Genomic DNA, 15,694 nt, shown 5'->3' with positions numbered 1-15,694 from the left:
GTTTACTAGGGCAGTCCTTGTTCTGATTTGACCTGTGTTCTGCTTTGCTTTGAAGAATCAGGGGCAGCTACAGAAAAAAAAATGAACCATCTTGTTTCTTTAACTTTTTTTCTTATAGTAATTTAATCCCCCCATGACCTAATTAATAGGATTATGTTTAAAATAAAAGTTTATAATTAAAATGATTTTCTTTCCTTAACAGAAATCATAGCCCTTTAATGAGTTTTGGAGCCAGCTTTGTCAGTTTTTTGGTAAGTATATTTCAAAAGAGAAGAAAATACCTGTTACTGTTTACCAGCTGTTATAAGCACATTATTGTAGAAAAAAATCGTTTGGTGTTCAGAATTGAAGTTTTTACCCCATTAACCAGTGCTAGGAGATAAAACTCTTTTTCTGAACTTTACAAATAAGATAATTACATGTTATCTTTTTGGAATAAAAATGACTGCAAGAAGTTTAAAAAGTTAAAACTGCAATACACTATGTGGAAAATGAACTATGCAACTTGTGGTCAGGGACAGGAGGGGGAAACTGGGAGATGGTGAAGAAAGAGGTGATATTGTCCAAAAAGAATTATACTTCCTATATGGCTTCTGAAATAGCAATCCCTCTGTGCAACATCTTAATAATAACAGTAAAATTATATTTAAAAAACTATCGTTAATCAAGGCTTGCTTGAAAGTTACTAAGAAACTGTATCTAGAAGACAAGTCAAGCCAAGCCAAAGTTAGTTGGTTAGTATTTCATTTCCAAATACTAGTGTTTGACCATTGAGGGCCAAGTTTAGTTGTATTTTAAAGTCAAGTAGAAATGTAGAAAATTGCATGCGTTCATTTTCCAGAAGCACTTATCTTACATCATTTAAAAATTGATTGTAGAAATAAACAATGGGAAAAAATTATTGAGTAGAGGCTGAAAGGGAAAAAGCATTTATATTAATATTTAGGACAAAACCAATCAATGAACATGTTGTGCCCAGCCTAGCACCGGGGTGACCTGAAGTGTGAGGGGTTTTCATTGAAGCTGCTTATTTCTTCTTCAGATAAGGCAACAAAAATTTTAAGGCCCACTTCCCCCCCCCAACATTGTGTATAGTTCCATATAACAGGAAAAATGGTTCTTGGTAAGGCTTTATAACACTAAGACCCAAATGACTGCTGTCTCAGGAGGACAGACTAAAGGTGTCTGGTAGTCAGGAAGGGTAGAAAGAGAGGTTATGGAAGGGTTGAGATTTCAAGAAACCTCATTTGTACTAGGTACAACTCACAGATGCTCAGGTGACATTTAAGGATGTCTACCCAACTACCAGGACAAAAGCTGCCAGGATCCAGTGCCTAGAAACAAGATGTTAGTGGAATTTTTAATTTTGGACAATAGGAATTGAGTCCCATAGAAGTAATCACACGTGAGAAGAGTCGTGGTTTTCCTGGAGCCCCTATACTAGCAATACTTGATGGAGCCAGAATTCTACCTATGGGTGAACTATTATTTAAAACTGAATGAAGCAGACCTATCAGAATTGATGCAGAATTTTTATTAGTAACCTTAATAGTAACAAAACAGCATACAACACTTGTTACTGTGTTTTTACTTGCTGATATAATTGAAATATATTCTTGTTTCATATTGAGATGGTAATTTCTTTGAGTCTACTGTAACTGATGCTTTTGACTTTCAACCCACCATTGAAGTTACTTTCTAGTTGGGTATTTTGTTGCAATTAATTGGTCAAAGGTTTCAGTCACTTACCAGTTCATTCATGTTTTCCTTGTTTCTTGGAAGAATGCCATGATGACATTTGAAGAAGAAAAAATGCAGTTGGCATGTGATGACTTAAAAACTACAGAGAAGCTGTGTGAAAGTGAAGAGGCTGGAGTCATTGAAACAATCAAGAACAAGATTAAGAAGAATGTAAGTAGCTTGGCCTTGGACTTCCTGTGCCACTGCCTCACAACACCATTCGTTAGCTTGGCTTTTGGTATGTAGAGTATTACATGGCAGTAAGGTTTGTATTTCCTTATTAGCTCTAAGCCGATTTACAAGTCTGTCTGCAGCTTCTACTACTGCACCAGGCACAGAAGTTAATGATTATTTGAAATGGTCCCTGTAATTTATAAAGTAATTTCAAATGCAAGACCTCATTAGCCCCCTTGACAATCAGTACCATGGCTGTTTCTATACTAAAGAAACAGAATCATAAATAGACATTTCATATGAACTAACAGGGAAGTGATTTTAGGGCCAGACATGGATCAACAGTAACCATAATGGTTAAATGAAATCAAGAGAGTGAAATGTCTTACTCTACCATGTGTACTGTGTCTACGCTTAGCATATTTGCAAAAGTCATACCATTCCTTATTGTGAAAGCTATTTAACTTCTTTCATTTAAGTTTACTTTGTAATAAGAATGCAATGCCCAGTTGTGATGGGGCGTTCCTATTATTCCAGCATACATTAGGCATGGATGAGATTGAGAGTTTAAGGTCCAGTCTGCAAACAAGGCCCTATCTTAAAAGCAAAACAAGTGGTTCAAATGGTACAGTCCCTGTCTAGCAAGTGTGAGGCCATGAGTTCAAACCCCAGTATGCCACTAGAACAAACAACCAAAGAGGCAATAAAAAATGCAGTGCTCTCTGCCAAAGTGATTTTTTTATTCATCTGGAAAACATTCTTCATGAAAGGCCAACATTTTTTCAAGATGATGATCATGACTTTCTGCTTATTGATATGAGTTAAATGTCAAGTACGGGTTGTGATTTATTCAAGGGTAAAGTTTAATTCCAAGGCATTTTCTCTTTAGTGTATATGTCTTCAGTTTACAGCTCCAACTTCTCCGTCACATGCATGAAAGCATGCTCATAACATGCCTGAAGAACACCAGCAGTTCAGCCGCTTCTCAGGCCTGCTAAAGAATATATTGTATCTTTGATGACTTTGACTCTGGATCAATAAGAACTCAATTATCTATAAATCTCTATTAAAGTTTATGTTGCCCATACCTTCAGTTTTATTAGAGTATTGTCTTTGAATGATAGTGTCTTTAAGCATTGTACTGTCAGTCAACCTAGAACTGAAGAGAATATGGCTACTCAGCTTGTAGGTAAGTTTGATCTTGGCATTCATTGACTGCCACATATCCCATGTCCTGTGGGAAACTATTTTGTATCATGAAGCAGTATCATTTGGAGGGTGTGTACATATTGGTATAATATTTGCTTCCTACTACACAGGTTGATGCTCGAAAATCTGCCCCCTCTATGGTTGACCGACTGCAGAGGCAGATCATCATAGCTGACTGTCAAGTTTACCTGGCTGTGCTGTCATTTGTAAAACAAGAATTGTCAGGTATGCCAGAGTGTTATTTTTAGTAACATTTGCCATTCAGTGGACACATCACTAACAGGATTTTTCCCCCTTTTTCAAAAAAGTTCTCATGTGGTGGTACCAATTTGGGGAATTATACTAATTTTATAACTTGGAAAACTGAAACATCAAGAGCTTAGTGTATTTTGCAAAGTAGTTGTCTCACGCCTGTCTTTAACCTTCTTGTCTCAAGATAATAATTCTGTTTTACATAGAAAATTACTAGTGCTTTTTATATGTAGGTAGATGTATCATACTTTTTCTTTGAGAATCAACTTTTTTTTCTGGGGGGGTCTGGTCATGGGGCCTGAACTCTGGGCCTGGGTGCTGTCCCTCAGCTCTTCAGCTCAAGGCTAGTGCTCTACCACTTGAGCCACAGCGCCACTTCTGGCTTTTTTCTTTTTGCTTATGTGGTGCTGAGGAATTGACCCCGGGCCTCATGCACGCAAGGCAAGCACTCTATCACTGAACCACCTTCCCAGCTCCGAGAATCAACTTTTGATAGTCATCTTCAAAGTGAAGTCCAAGTGGCTGAAGTTTAAGCTTTTCAGGAAATCGTTCCAAAAGTGGTACGTGCCTTCAATATGTGTTTCCAAAATATATTAGGAAATCATTTAAGATGATTAACTATTTCTTAGTGGACTTGTATGACTGGCACTGGAACAACCTTTAGAGAAGAATGTCAACTAATTGTCCTAGGAGTTTTCCAGGCTCTCATAGCTTTCATTACTTGAGTGAAACAGACACTAAATCTGAGCTGAAGAGAGTAAGAACATGTCTAGAATCTGCCCGATGTGTCCCCATGTGGCTCTTGTGTCTCAGCCTACCACTTCACTAGACAGGATTTACTTGGAAAAAGTAAAAAGAAAATTCAGAGTAGCAATCAGTCAATTTTAATTCAAAAAAGCATTTTCTCCAAATAGTAAGTGAAGATGGTTATATATCTGCTAAATAAGAACTAGTTCTTTTTTTCCCCTCCCTCCCTCCCTCTCTTTTCTTTTTTCTTCTTTCCTCTTTCTTTCTCTGTTCTCATTCTGGGGCTTGAACTCAGGGCCTAGACACTGTTCCTGAGTTTTTTCACTCAAGGCTGGTGCTCTACCACTTGAGCCAGGGCTCCATTCTGGCTTTTTGGTGGTTAATTTGAGGTAAGAGTCTCACAGACTTCCCTGCCCAAGCTGGGTTTGAACCACAGTCCTCAGCCTCCTGAGGAGCTCGTATTATAAGAGTGAGCCACGGTGCTCAGCCTATCTCCCTTCCTCCTCTACCTCCCTCTTATAGTCTTCTCCCTCTCTGACTCGTACTTGAGATATGCTTTGTTTTTATTTCAAGTCAAAAGTAGAAACCTCATTTTGACCTCCTTATGTATTTTTAATTTTTTTGGTGGTATTGAAGTTTGAATGCAGGGCCTGTGCTTGCTAGGCAGACATTCTACCACTTGAACTTTTTTGCTTTCAGTTATTTTTCAGATACAGTCTCCCGCTTTTGCCTAAGGCTGATCTTGAATCTCTTACGTCTCACACGTAGCTGGGATTGTGTATGTGATCCAACTCAGGGGTTTCACTAATTTTTTGCTCTAGCAATCTTTCTCATCTCTACCTTCCAGTAGCTGGAATTGTAGACATGTGCCACCACACTTGACCTCCTCCTTTTTTTTGGCCTAGTATAAACACTTTATTTTGATTGTTTTTTTCAGAGCGTGTATTGACCATTATGCTAGGTCTATTTCTTTTTTAAGAATATTTTTGTATCTTTAAGTAGTTGTACACAGGTGGAATGGTGATTCCACAAAGTTGTATCTGACGACAATGCATCTTGAGCACACTGCTTTCAACATTCTCACTTCCCCATCCCAATTCACCCCTACCCTTACTTTCACATTGAACTTTTACTTCATTCTCCCCTGCCTTCTTTCCTTCATTCGTCTTCCCCTCTACCATTAACCCCATCCCACTTTTTTCAAGTACCCATTTCCTGGTATTTATTTTGTTGGACTTTGACTTTTCTAAGGAATTACGTTGTTTTTCCCTGAATCTACTGTGTTTTACTTAATACATTTGTATATAATTGCATACCACCGAAAGCATTTATATATTTATAAACGAATTCTAGCTTCCACCTAGGGGGAAAAACATGTAAACTTTGTCTCTTTGAACCTAACAATGTAATTTTTGGCCCCTATTCTTCTAAAATATGTCCCGTGATGTACCTATATCATTTTCTCTCGTTAATTGCTTTCCTTTAACCTTTTTATTACCATCTCCATACCTGACGTACATGATTGAGAGCTCCTGGTGCTGTGCATTCCCTGTAATGGAATGGTGAGAAATCCCTGATTGGAGCTCACTCTACCTCTGTGTAAGCTTTGGAGAAGCTAGGCAAGCTGAGCTAAGCACAGAAGACACAGCTCTTGGGTCAAGACAGGAGCTCTGGGTAGTCTGTGATTTTTTCTTTTAAGGCAACCTTTTCTTGGTGCTCAAAGACTCTTGCGAGAAGCTAATTTTAGCTGCTAAGAAAACATTGAGAGAAAAGTCTAGCAGGATGTGATGGCATATGTGAATCTCAGCTACGTGGAAGGCTGAGGCAGAAGGATCCCTTGAGCCCAGGCATTCAAGGCCAGCCTGCACAATGTAGGGAGACCCCTTTCCCTATTTTCATTATTTTATATTTTGTGCTGGTACTGGAATTCAAACTCAGTGCTTGGGTGCTGTCCTTTGGTTCAACTCTTGGGCCACAACTTGACTACTGGCTTTTTGGTGGTTAATTGGAAATAAGAGTCTCAGTCTTCCCTGTCCAGGCTAGTTTTAACCTTGATCGTCATATTTCAACCTTCTGAGTAGCTAGGATTACAAGTATGACCAACCAATGCTGGGTTCATTTTATTTTTTTTTAAGGAGAGGATAAAGCAAATGTAGGGAAATGTTTAAGTATATTAAAAGTTTCTAAAAATGAATCAGGCACCAGTGGCTCACAATTTCTAATCTTAGCTACTCAGGAGACTGAGATCTGAGGATCATAGTTCGGAGCCAGTGGGCAGGAAAGTTTGTGAGACTCCTCTCTCCAGTTAACCATCAGAAAGCCAGAAGTGAAGCTGTGTTTCAAGTTTTAGAGTGCTAGCCTTGATCAGAAAGGTACAGAGATCATGCCCAGGCCCTGAGTTCAAGCCCCAGGACTTACATGTGTGTGTGTGCAACACCTACACACACTTTTAAAAAAGGAGTGTATGTGTCTTTATTCATTCACTGATTTACTTAATAATTACAGAGTGTACACTGTTGCACATTGTCAGGGAAGCAAACAAAGGCTGCATGAAGTGTTGAGTCATCAGACTTCTAAATCATTAAATATTTTAAATTTTATTAAATTATGTAATTTATTAAATTATATTTTATAAATAGATATTTTGTAATATATTGTAAATCATTAAATATTCTGGAAAATTTGGGGAAGATCAAGAAGGCCATAATAAAGCAAATTATTGGGCATAATCATGCTTTATTATGAATAATTTATGTGTTTCTCTTGTTTACTCTTGGCAGTACTAGGGTGAAACTCATTGCCTTGAGCCTCCTGTACTGGTTCTTTTTTTTGGGGGGGGTCCAGTCGTGGGGCCTGAACTCTGGGCCTGGGCGCTGACCCTCAGCTCTTCAGCTCAAGGCTAGCACTCTACCACTTGAGCCAAAGCACCACTTCTGGCTTTTTTCTTTTTGCTTATGTGGTGCTGAGGAATCGAACCCAGGGCCTCAGGCATACAAGGCAAGCACTCTACCACTGAGCCACCTTCCCAGCCCTGCACTGGTTCTTTTTGAGATAAGGTCTTGCTTCCTGCATATCTGAGCCTCAGTCTGCCTACTTTAGGCTAGTGGCTGTGATCACAGGCATGTGCCATTGTGTCTTGCTTCCCTTTCTGGAGATGGAGTCTTGTAGAGTTTTCTTTCCAGAAATGCCCTGGAATGTCAGTCCTCTCAGTCTCAGCCTCCCATGGAGTTCAGAAAAGCAGGCACAGGCTACTGTGTCCAGCCCTGGATTGAGAAGGGGGTCTCAGTTTTCTGCCTGGGCTGATCTTGAACTTTGATCTTTCTGGTCTCAGCCTCTCTACAATACTAGCTTCTTCTAGGCTTGAGACACTGGTGCCTGGCATTCAGCCTATTTTAATTTTAACTAATATTTTATGTTGCTGGATTTGAACCCATGATTTCGTGTTTACTAAATAGGTGCTATACTATAGCTCTGTTTAATAATAATAATAATAGTTGGTTGATCTATTTTTGCCAGTTTTGGGCTTGAACTCAGGGTCTAGGCACTGTCCCTAAGCTTCTTTTGCTCAAGGCCTGGTGCTCCACCATTTGAGTCACAGGTCCACTTCCTTGTTGTGTTTTGTTTTTACCATCAACACGCTTTTTCAGTCTGCCTTTGTGGCCTTTGCCTTCTCACAGTTTGATGTTAAGCAGTTATTTAATTTTGTTACTTGTGGATGTCTTGAAACATTCTGGTTTTTGTTTCATGAAGCCCTGTAATGACCGAATGTGGTGAAGACATGAAAGTGAAATTCTTGTAGACATAAATAAATGTCTCCTCAAGTTTGTGTCATGGCAGTTTGCTTTAAGAACAGCACCATATTTGTTTCAAGTGAACAAAAACAGCCAACAATATGCCTCATTTACCTTTCAGGCACCCAGTGGTTGTTAAACTATGAAGAATTCATTTATGCTTATAAATCTCAGATATATGGAAAGCATAGATTAGGAAGAATGCAGTCCTGGGGCTGTCCCCAGGCAAACATCATGAGACCTACCTAAACAAAAAAACAACCTAAATCACAAACGCCTGGGAGCATGGCTCAAGCCTAACAAGCACAGGGCCTTGAGTTCAAGCCTCACTGCTGCCAAAAAGAAAAAGAATGGAAGTCTGTTTCCTTTTTTGTGTCACTGCGCCTTGATTTGGTGTCTCTTCCTTGCACGTGGTGGGTGTGTAGATTTTGTGAATTAAAAGGAGGACTGAAGGAAAGATGATACCATTCAGGAAAGGAAGAAATTGAAGTGGAACAGAAAACCTATTACAAGTCTGCTGACTGGGGGCTGATGGTAGAAACTGAATCATCTTTTGTCTTTCATCCTCTGTCACAAGAAAGGCAAGCCTGAGCTGACCTCTCTGATGTAGGATTAACCAGGCCTTACAGCCAGACAGGTTAATGGGTATATTGCTATGTCACATGCTGCCATAGATACAAATGACAAAATTCATTTCAAGGTAATTTTTTGTGTAACTGGATACCTTCATACTAGAACATGAGCATCCTTCTTAGAAAGGACTTCCACTCACATATGAATGGGGATCCCTGTCTTCCTTCCATCTCCCTGTAGGTTAATGGCTGGCCCTAATAAGATAGGGCAAACGGCCTTTGATTTCCTGCTTTCTCCACCCTTCTGTATGGGCAGAGAGAGAACTATATGGTGGGATGATTTACATCTGACCTTCTAGAGGTGCAGCAGAGGGGCCTACAGTGCACAGCTCTTGGTTACTGTGTTCTCTGTGTGTTGGGAAGATGCACACTCTTTGCAGACATTGCTGGGCTGGATTGACTTGGCACTGTACCTGCAGAGCTGTGTTGAGTTGAGCAGGCCAATTCATGTGACCCCCCACCTTGGAGGGGGTCATAGTAATTGGGAAAGGGAGTACAGCAAGTCCAGCCTCATGGCATTCTTCCTAGTGGTAAATGTAGAAAGGCACTTGAAGAGGGCACTTCAGCACACAGAAAGTTCTACACAGAAAGCCTCTTCCTTCAAATGTGGTGATGATGTGTTAAATGATCATAGATGTATTGTTCACAGAAGAAAGGCCAGCAGCCGGATGTGGAAGGCTAGGAGGAGGATGCTAAATCCCATGTCTTCTTATCCTTGAAGTCTTTTTTGTGGTCTGTGTTTCCAAGAGGGATCTACCAAGAAAAACTGACTTAATGGGCAAATAGTAGAAGTGATTTACAAAAGCAAAACAAAACAGGGTAGCTGAGCACCAATGGCTCACGCCTGTAATCCTAGCTACTCAGGAGGCTCAGATCTGAGGATCGCGGTTCAAAGCCAGCCCGGGCAGGAAACTCTGTGAGATTCTTATCTCCAATAAACCACTAGAAAACTGGAAGTGGTGCTGTGGCTCAAGTGGTAGAGCGCTCACCTTGAACTGAAGAGCTGAAGGACAGCGCCCAAGCCCAGAGTTCAAGACCCATGACTGACAAAAACAAAAAACAGGGTTGGAGTAACTTGTTCTTTGCCTTCTCTTTACCCTGGCTGTCTATAATAGAGGGCAATAAGTGAGCAGCCTAAACAGGGCTATCCCAACCAGGTGTGGATAAACCATCCACTTGACACCAGACATAGGTACTTTAGATTCTTTGTATTTTTGCACTTAGCATGAATGATTGTTTTGATAATAAATTGGCCATTGCTTACCAAGTCAAAATGAAGTTGTCCTCTTTATTTTCTTGTATTAGTTTTTGGCAGGTTGCCTTACTTGGTGGTTGGGAATAAACTAAGCATTGGAAAATTTTCTCTGGAGGACTAAAAATACAGGGGAGACAAATGTGAGAGTTACTTTTTTTTAAGGTGGTGGTAGAGGGATTTTCAGAAAAACATTTGGACTTATGCATTCCTTCTCCTTCCTCCCTATATTGTATGCCAGGCCCCACCTACTGCATAGGAGATTTGCTACAGTGACCGATAACAAAAGCCCATGTGCTTCTTGTCAAATGGTCATAACTATAGAGAAAGGCCATCAGCAACAAAGAAAATTAAGCACAATGAAGAAAGCAGATTTCAGTGATAGCAAATAATGTTGATATTTTGTTTTTTTCCCTTGCTGTTCCGATTGTTTTCTAATATTTTCTATTACTCAAATACAAAGACTTTGAAATCCTGTTCTTGACTACTTCTCTCCCTTCTCTTCCTAGCATACATAAAAGGTGGGTGGATTCTCAGGAAAGCCTGGAAGATTTACAATAAGTGCTATGTGGACATCAACACCCTTCAGGAACTGTATCAGAAGAAGTTAACTGAAGAGCCCTTGACTTCTGATGCTGCAAATGATAATCACATTGCGGCTGAAGGGGTGACTGAGGAGTCCCTAAACAGACTGAAAGGTGCTGTTAGCTTTGGATATGGCCTTTTTCATCTTTGCATATCCATGGTGCCCCCAAACCTGCTCAAAATCATCAACCTGCTGGGGTTTCCTGGAGACCGCCTACAGGGGCTTTCTTCACTGACGTATGCGAGCGAAAGTAAGGACATGAAGGCCCCTTTAGCTACGTGAGTAGCTATATTGCAATGCTTTGGTAGCTAATATAGTGTTGAAAGTAAGTAAACAACAATCAGATTTTAAAGGAAGCTTTGGGAAAACGCTTGGTTAGCTGGCACCATGCTGTGCCTTTAATGAAACACCAAGGACTGTGTTCTGTGGTGGGGGAGGGAGTTACAAGCTGACTTTAATCAGAGAACAAGGCACTGTGCGTTAAGACTTACAAGTCCTGTATTTTAAACAGGTAAAACTAGTGGTTTTATACGCAGTTTTGTGACTTTGACCACAGTCCACAAGATGCATGGTCTTGATTCTTAGACTTATAGAAATTTGATAAGCTTGCTCTGTGGTTCTGATTTTTATTCCTATAAAGAATCCCCATGTCGGATAATTTTCCTGGATTGTATTTGGGTGTATGTGACTTGGCTGTCTCATACTAGTACACTGTCTAGAGTCATGATGCCAGGTTCAGTGTAAACTTAAGTGAGAGTTATTTAACTAGATGAGTGTAATGAAACTGGTGTAATGCTTCAGAACAGGAGCTCACCTATTTGGACATCAGTTCATAAACTCACCTATTTGCCCATCAGTCAAAGTGAAGCAATTTTTTAAAAATTCAGACTGAAAAATATCTACCATTTGTGATTTATCAGACACCAATAGTCTTTGTCTAACACCACTTGTAAAGTTTTCTGAAAAAACTTTCCTGTTACAGAGGCCTTTATGAGATACACTTCTATGCCTGTTAGTATTGAGGAGTTTGGATATTCTTAATCAGTAAACAGTTACATAAAAATCATTAAATTTCATTTGGAAAATATTTTTGCCTCTACTCATTAAATTAATACCAACAGTGGTCCTTTATTTTGCATTAATAGATTCATTTTCTGTTTGTATCAATATTTTGTGCTTGCCTCTAATAAAGGAATGAATGGGAATTAATATGTAAATTAGTTCGATCTTTGTAAAAGAATCAAATTTTACACTAGACATATACATTTATAGAAAAGTATTGACATGCTGGCTAAACAGTTTTGTCTGTTCATTAAAACAGATCTCAACGACTTTGCTCTGTTTACCTAAGTTAACCATGACATTTTCCTTCCATGACTTTCAAGTAAAGAAATTTTAAATAACATTTATTTTGTTTGTTTCTGGGCCCATACTGGGGCTTGAACTCAGAGCCTTGTGTTCTCACTTGGCTTTCTCACTCAAGGCTGGTTTCTACCACTTGAGTTACACTTTTTTGTTTGTTTTTGTTGTTGTTGTTGTTTTGTCAGTTGTGGGACTTGAACTCAGGGCCTTGGCCCTGTTGCTAAGCTCAAGGTTAATGCTCTTCCACTTTGAGCCACAACTCTACTTCCATCTTTTGAGTGGTTAATCAGAAAGAAGAGTCACATGGGGGATTTTTCTGCCCAGGCTGGCTTTGAACAACAATCCTCAGACCTCAGCCTCCTGAGAAGCTAGGATTTCAGGTGTGAGCCCCTGGCCCCTCGCTGTTTATGAAGTTGAGCATCTTCCCAAGGCTAGAGAAAATGCTCCTAGTATGTTCTGTTAATTTATCTTAACTTGGTTTCATATACTTTATGGCTGTGTATTTCATATTTAAATTTGGCTTTTGTGAATACATGAGAAAGCCACATTTTTGTTTTGTAGAAAGTGAAGTGAAGGCTTTTATTATGAGGGGGCCAATCAATTTACAGTGACTTGTTACTGTTCCTAATTTGTGCACTGGTGGCTGAAGTGTATTACCATCAGGCACGTTCCCAGCAGTCCATCTAGAAAGCTAGATGCCTCTTCTCTGATGGAAACATGTTGATTTATTCCTTGTGCTGAAGTAGCAGTTTTCAGCATTTACACAATTAATGCAGGGAAACACGCTCTGACTTGATTTCTTTGAAGCCTGCATAATAAGGTTTCTGGAAAGAATGTGTAGTGGAATGGCACATAGGAACAACCCCTGGAATTCAACGGCTCTGTGTCTCTCTCTTCCTGCAGGTTAGCTCTACTCTGGTATCATACCGTTGTCCGCCCATTTTTTGCCTTGGATGGTAGTGATAACAAAGCAGGGCTTGATGAAGCTAAGGAAATTCTTCTCAAGAAAGAGGCTGCTTATCCAAATTCTTCCCTCTTTATGTTTTTCAAGGGACGGATCCAGCGATTAGAGGTAAGGCAACTTCCTGAACCTTCTTTTTTTCTTCCTCAAGTCAAGCCTGTGATGATCAAATCTCTCCTGGGGGTTTGGGGGCTAGTGTTGATGAGCCAGTGTCATGCTCCTGAACACTCTGTCCTTGTGCCTGTCCTTGTATCATTGCTGAAGAAGGCTCTTCCAGGAAGCCAGGATGTTAGTCAGTTACCTTCTGTTCAGGGACGTGGGCGAAGCTGGGTGAGAGTCTTCATTCAGAATGAAAATAATTGGCGTACTTACAGCTTAAGGCATGAGAGCATTCCGAACGAAAGCTCTTAGATGAAGAACAAAAATACAGCTTACCCTTCTTTAAGTTGCTAATAATCACTAAATCTTGTTCTTAGCTTGCAGCTGATTCATACAAAAGTTGTTATAAATGTCAGGACAGCATCAGCTTCAAAATAATAGTAGCTTTTTTCTATCTGTGTTTGCATGTATTTAGTTTGGCTAGATAATGTGCAATAATTTTACACATATAATCCCACTTGATCCTTAGGCATAGATATAAAATGGTCTCCTATCAGGTGCCAGTGGCTCACACCTGTAATCCTAGTTGCTCAGGAGGCTGAGATCTGAGGATCACAGTTCGAAGCCAGCCCAGGCGGGAAAGCCTGTGAGACTCTAATCTCCACTAAACTAACAACAACAACAAAAAAGTCAGAAGTAGAGCTGTGACTCAAGTAGTAGAGAGCTAGCTTTGAGCAAAAGAATCTCAGGGGGATAGCACGTAGGCCCTGAGTTCAAATCCCAGGACCAGCTCACACACACACAAAGGTCTCCTACAGAGTGTAGGAAAAAACCCCAAAACATCCATGCACTGGTGGGTCAGGCTTATATCCCTACCTACTTGGGAGGCTATGATTGTTGGGATGGCAGTTTAAGAACAGCCTAGCCAGTAAAAATTTTGGGTGACCCTTTTCAACGAAGATTACAGGCAAGAGCCCTAGCACCTGTAATCCTAGCTACTGGGAAGTCTAACATAGGTGTATCTTACCCATGCATGCACATAGGCAGGAAACTAGACCTTATCTCAAAATAACAGAAAAATATCAGGGCTGGAGAAATGGGTCAGTGGTAAGAGCACCTGCTTGGGAAGCACCAAAGCCCTGAGTTCAAATCTCATACTGACTAAAGAAAACAGGGCTTTGAGAGTGCTTCTAATAAATTCCTGAGCCATCTCAACCATGAGCTCAGCCTCCCCATTCCAAAACAAGACCATGCCCTGGTCCATAGAGACTCACTTATTCCTTATATCTTTTCACCTGCTTGCTCAGAGGGACAAGGATGTGTAAGAAAATGAAAAGAGAAGAGAGAAATCATACACATGAAAGAAGGTAGCTATGAGGCCATGTATTTTCTTCTCAGTAGTTGTCAGTGAAGCACTTTAAGGCCTTAACATAATATAGCCCCCAATTAACCAAGCACTCTGCCTGGAGTCAGCCCCCTCTCCCCCCAAAAACCTCCAAGAGTTCTTGAAATATTGCCATAATGCTTTTATGGGCCATGGTAGGGCAGGGTGTCTGTATTCTCTAATCATTTATTTTTCCTTCATAAATGGGAACTTAAAATATGAAGACTTCCCAGCTATTGTATACCTCTAAAATATGTAAATCTTGCTATTATATATACCTCTAAAATATGTAAATGTGAAGATTTAGAGTTTAAACTGATAAGTTTATAAGTAAAATACAGTTCATTTAGTTCATTGGGATCTGATCAAGTTATTTTTTTCAGCCTGAACTGTTTTCTTTTTCCTTGGACTCATGAGAATTTGGTTGCATTTCTTCCTTTTTTCCTGTTGCTTTTACATATACAGATCTGATCATTATTTGTTCAGTCAGGTCTTGACCCTACTTGTAAGAAAAGATGTTCAGAGGTCAAAGTGTCACTCCTATCTTGGGTTTGTGCAGTAGGAAATAAATCTGAAATGTAAGTTGGTACAGGATAAGTGATTCCTTCCTTCCTTCCTTCCTTCCTTCCTTCCTTCCTTCCTTCCTTCCTTCCTTCCTTCCTTTTTTTGTGGTCAGTCATGGGGCCTGAACTCTGGACCTGTGCGCTGTCGCTCAGCTCTTCAGCTCAAGACTAGAACTCTACCACTTGGGCCACAGCACCACTTCTGGCTTTTTCTGCTTATGTGGTGCTGAGGAATCAACCCCAGAGCCTCATGCATGCAAGGCAAGCACTCTACCACTGAGCCACCTTCCCAGCCCAGGATAAGTCATTTCTTAGATTTAATTAACTTTCTTAAAGGGCAAGTGTTGCATGTCAGATATTTCTGAACATTATGATACAGGTGATGCCCACATCCCCAATCTAGAATCTGAGATATTCTAAAATGTGAAACTTTTTTAGTACCACCGTGATGCCAGAAGCATCAAATTCCATACCTTACTTCATAGGATGGGTTGTAGTCAAGCCACAGATGCTGTAAAATATTGTTTAGAATTATCTTTGGACAAGCCAGGCACCAGTGGCTCGTACCTGTAATCCTAGCTACTCGGGAGGCTGAGATCTGAGGATCTCGGTTCAAAGCCAGCCCAGGCAGGAAAGTCTGTGGCACTATGGTTCAAAGTGGTAGAACAGGCACTAACCCTGAGTGACAAAAGCTCAGGGACAGTGCTTAGGCCCTGAGTTCATGTCTTACAACCTACCCCCCAAAAATTACCTTTGTATCATGATTAGATTTGGGTTCTGTTCCAGGATATCTCACTATAGATATAGGTCAGTATTCCCAAATCTGATTTTAAAAAAACCCAAAATTCAAAATATATTTGGCCCTAAACACTTCAGAAAGGAATACTTAGTCTGTATTAGGTTTAGAGTTCAGTAGCAATGGGCTACTGAACACCTGAACAC

At 40.1% G+C, this 15,694-nt stretch overlaps 1 protein-coding gene across 1 annotated transcript in view; it reads left to right on the top strand.

The window, feature by feature from the left end:
• Ttc39c (tetratricopeptide repeat domain 39C) overlaps nt 1–15,694 on the top strand; it is a 90,964-nt gene that overhangs the window by 37,282 nt on the left and 37,988 nt on the right. The window contains exons 2-6 of the mRNA XM_013014813.1: nt 203–251; nt 1,783–1,911; nt 3,234–3,348; nt 10,307–10,661; nt 12,649–12,817. Of these exons, the coding sequence (XP_012870267.1) occupies nt 203–251; nt 1,783–1,911; nt 3,234–3,348; nt 10,307–10,661; nt 12,649–12,817 (817 nt within the window). The remainder of the gene's footprint in view (nt 1–202; nt 252–1,782; nt 1,912–3,233; nt 3,349–10,306; nt 10,662–12,648; nt 12,818–15,694) is intronic.

The sequence above is a fragment of the Dipodomys ordii genome, unplaced genomic scaffold (assembly GCF_000151885.1).
Source record: "Dipodomys ordii isolate 6190 unplaced genomic scaffold, Dord_2.0 Scaffold25, whole genome shotgun sequence".
Classification (NCBI taxonomy): domain Eukaryota; kingdom Metazoa; phylum Chordata; class Mammalia; order Rodentia; family Heteromyidae; genus Dipodomys; species Dipodomys ordii.
The sequence above is the reverse complement of the archived record's forward strand: the minus strand, read 5'-3'. Positions and strand labels throughout refer to the sequence as shown.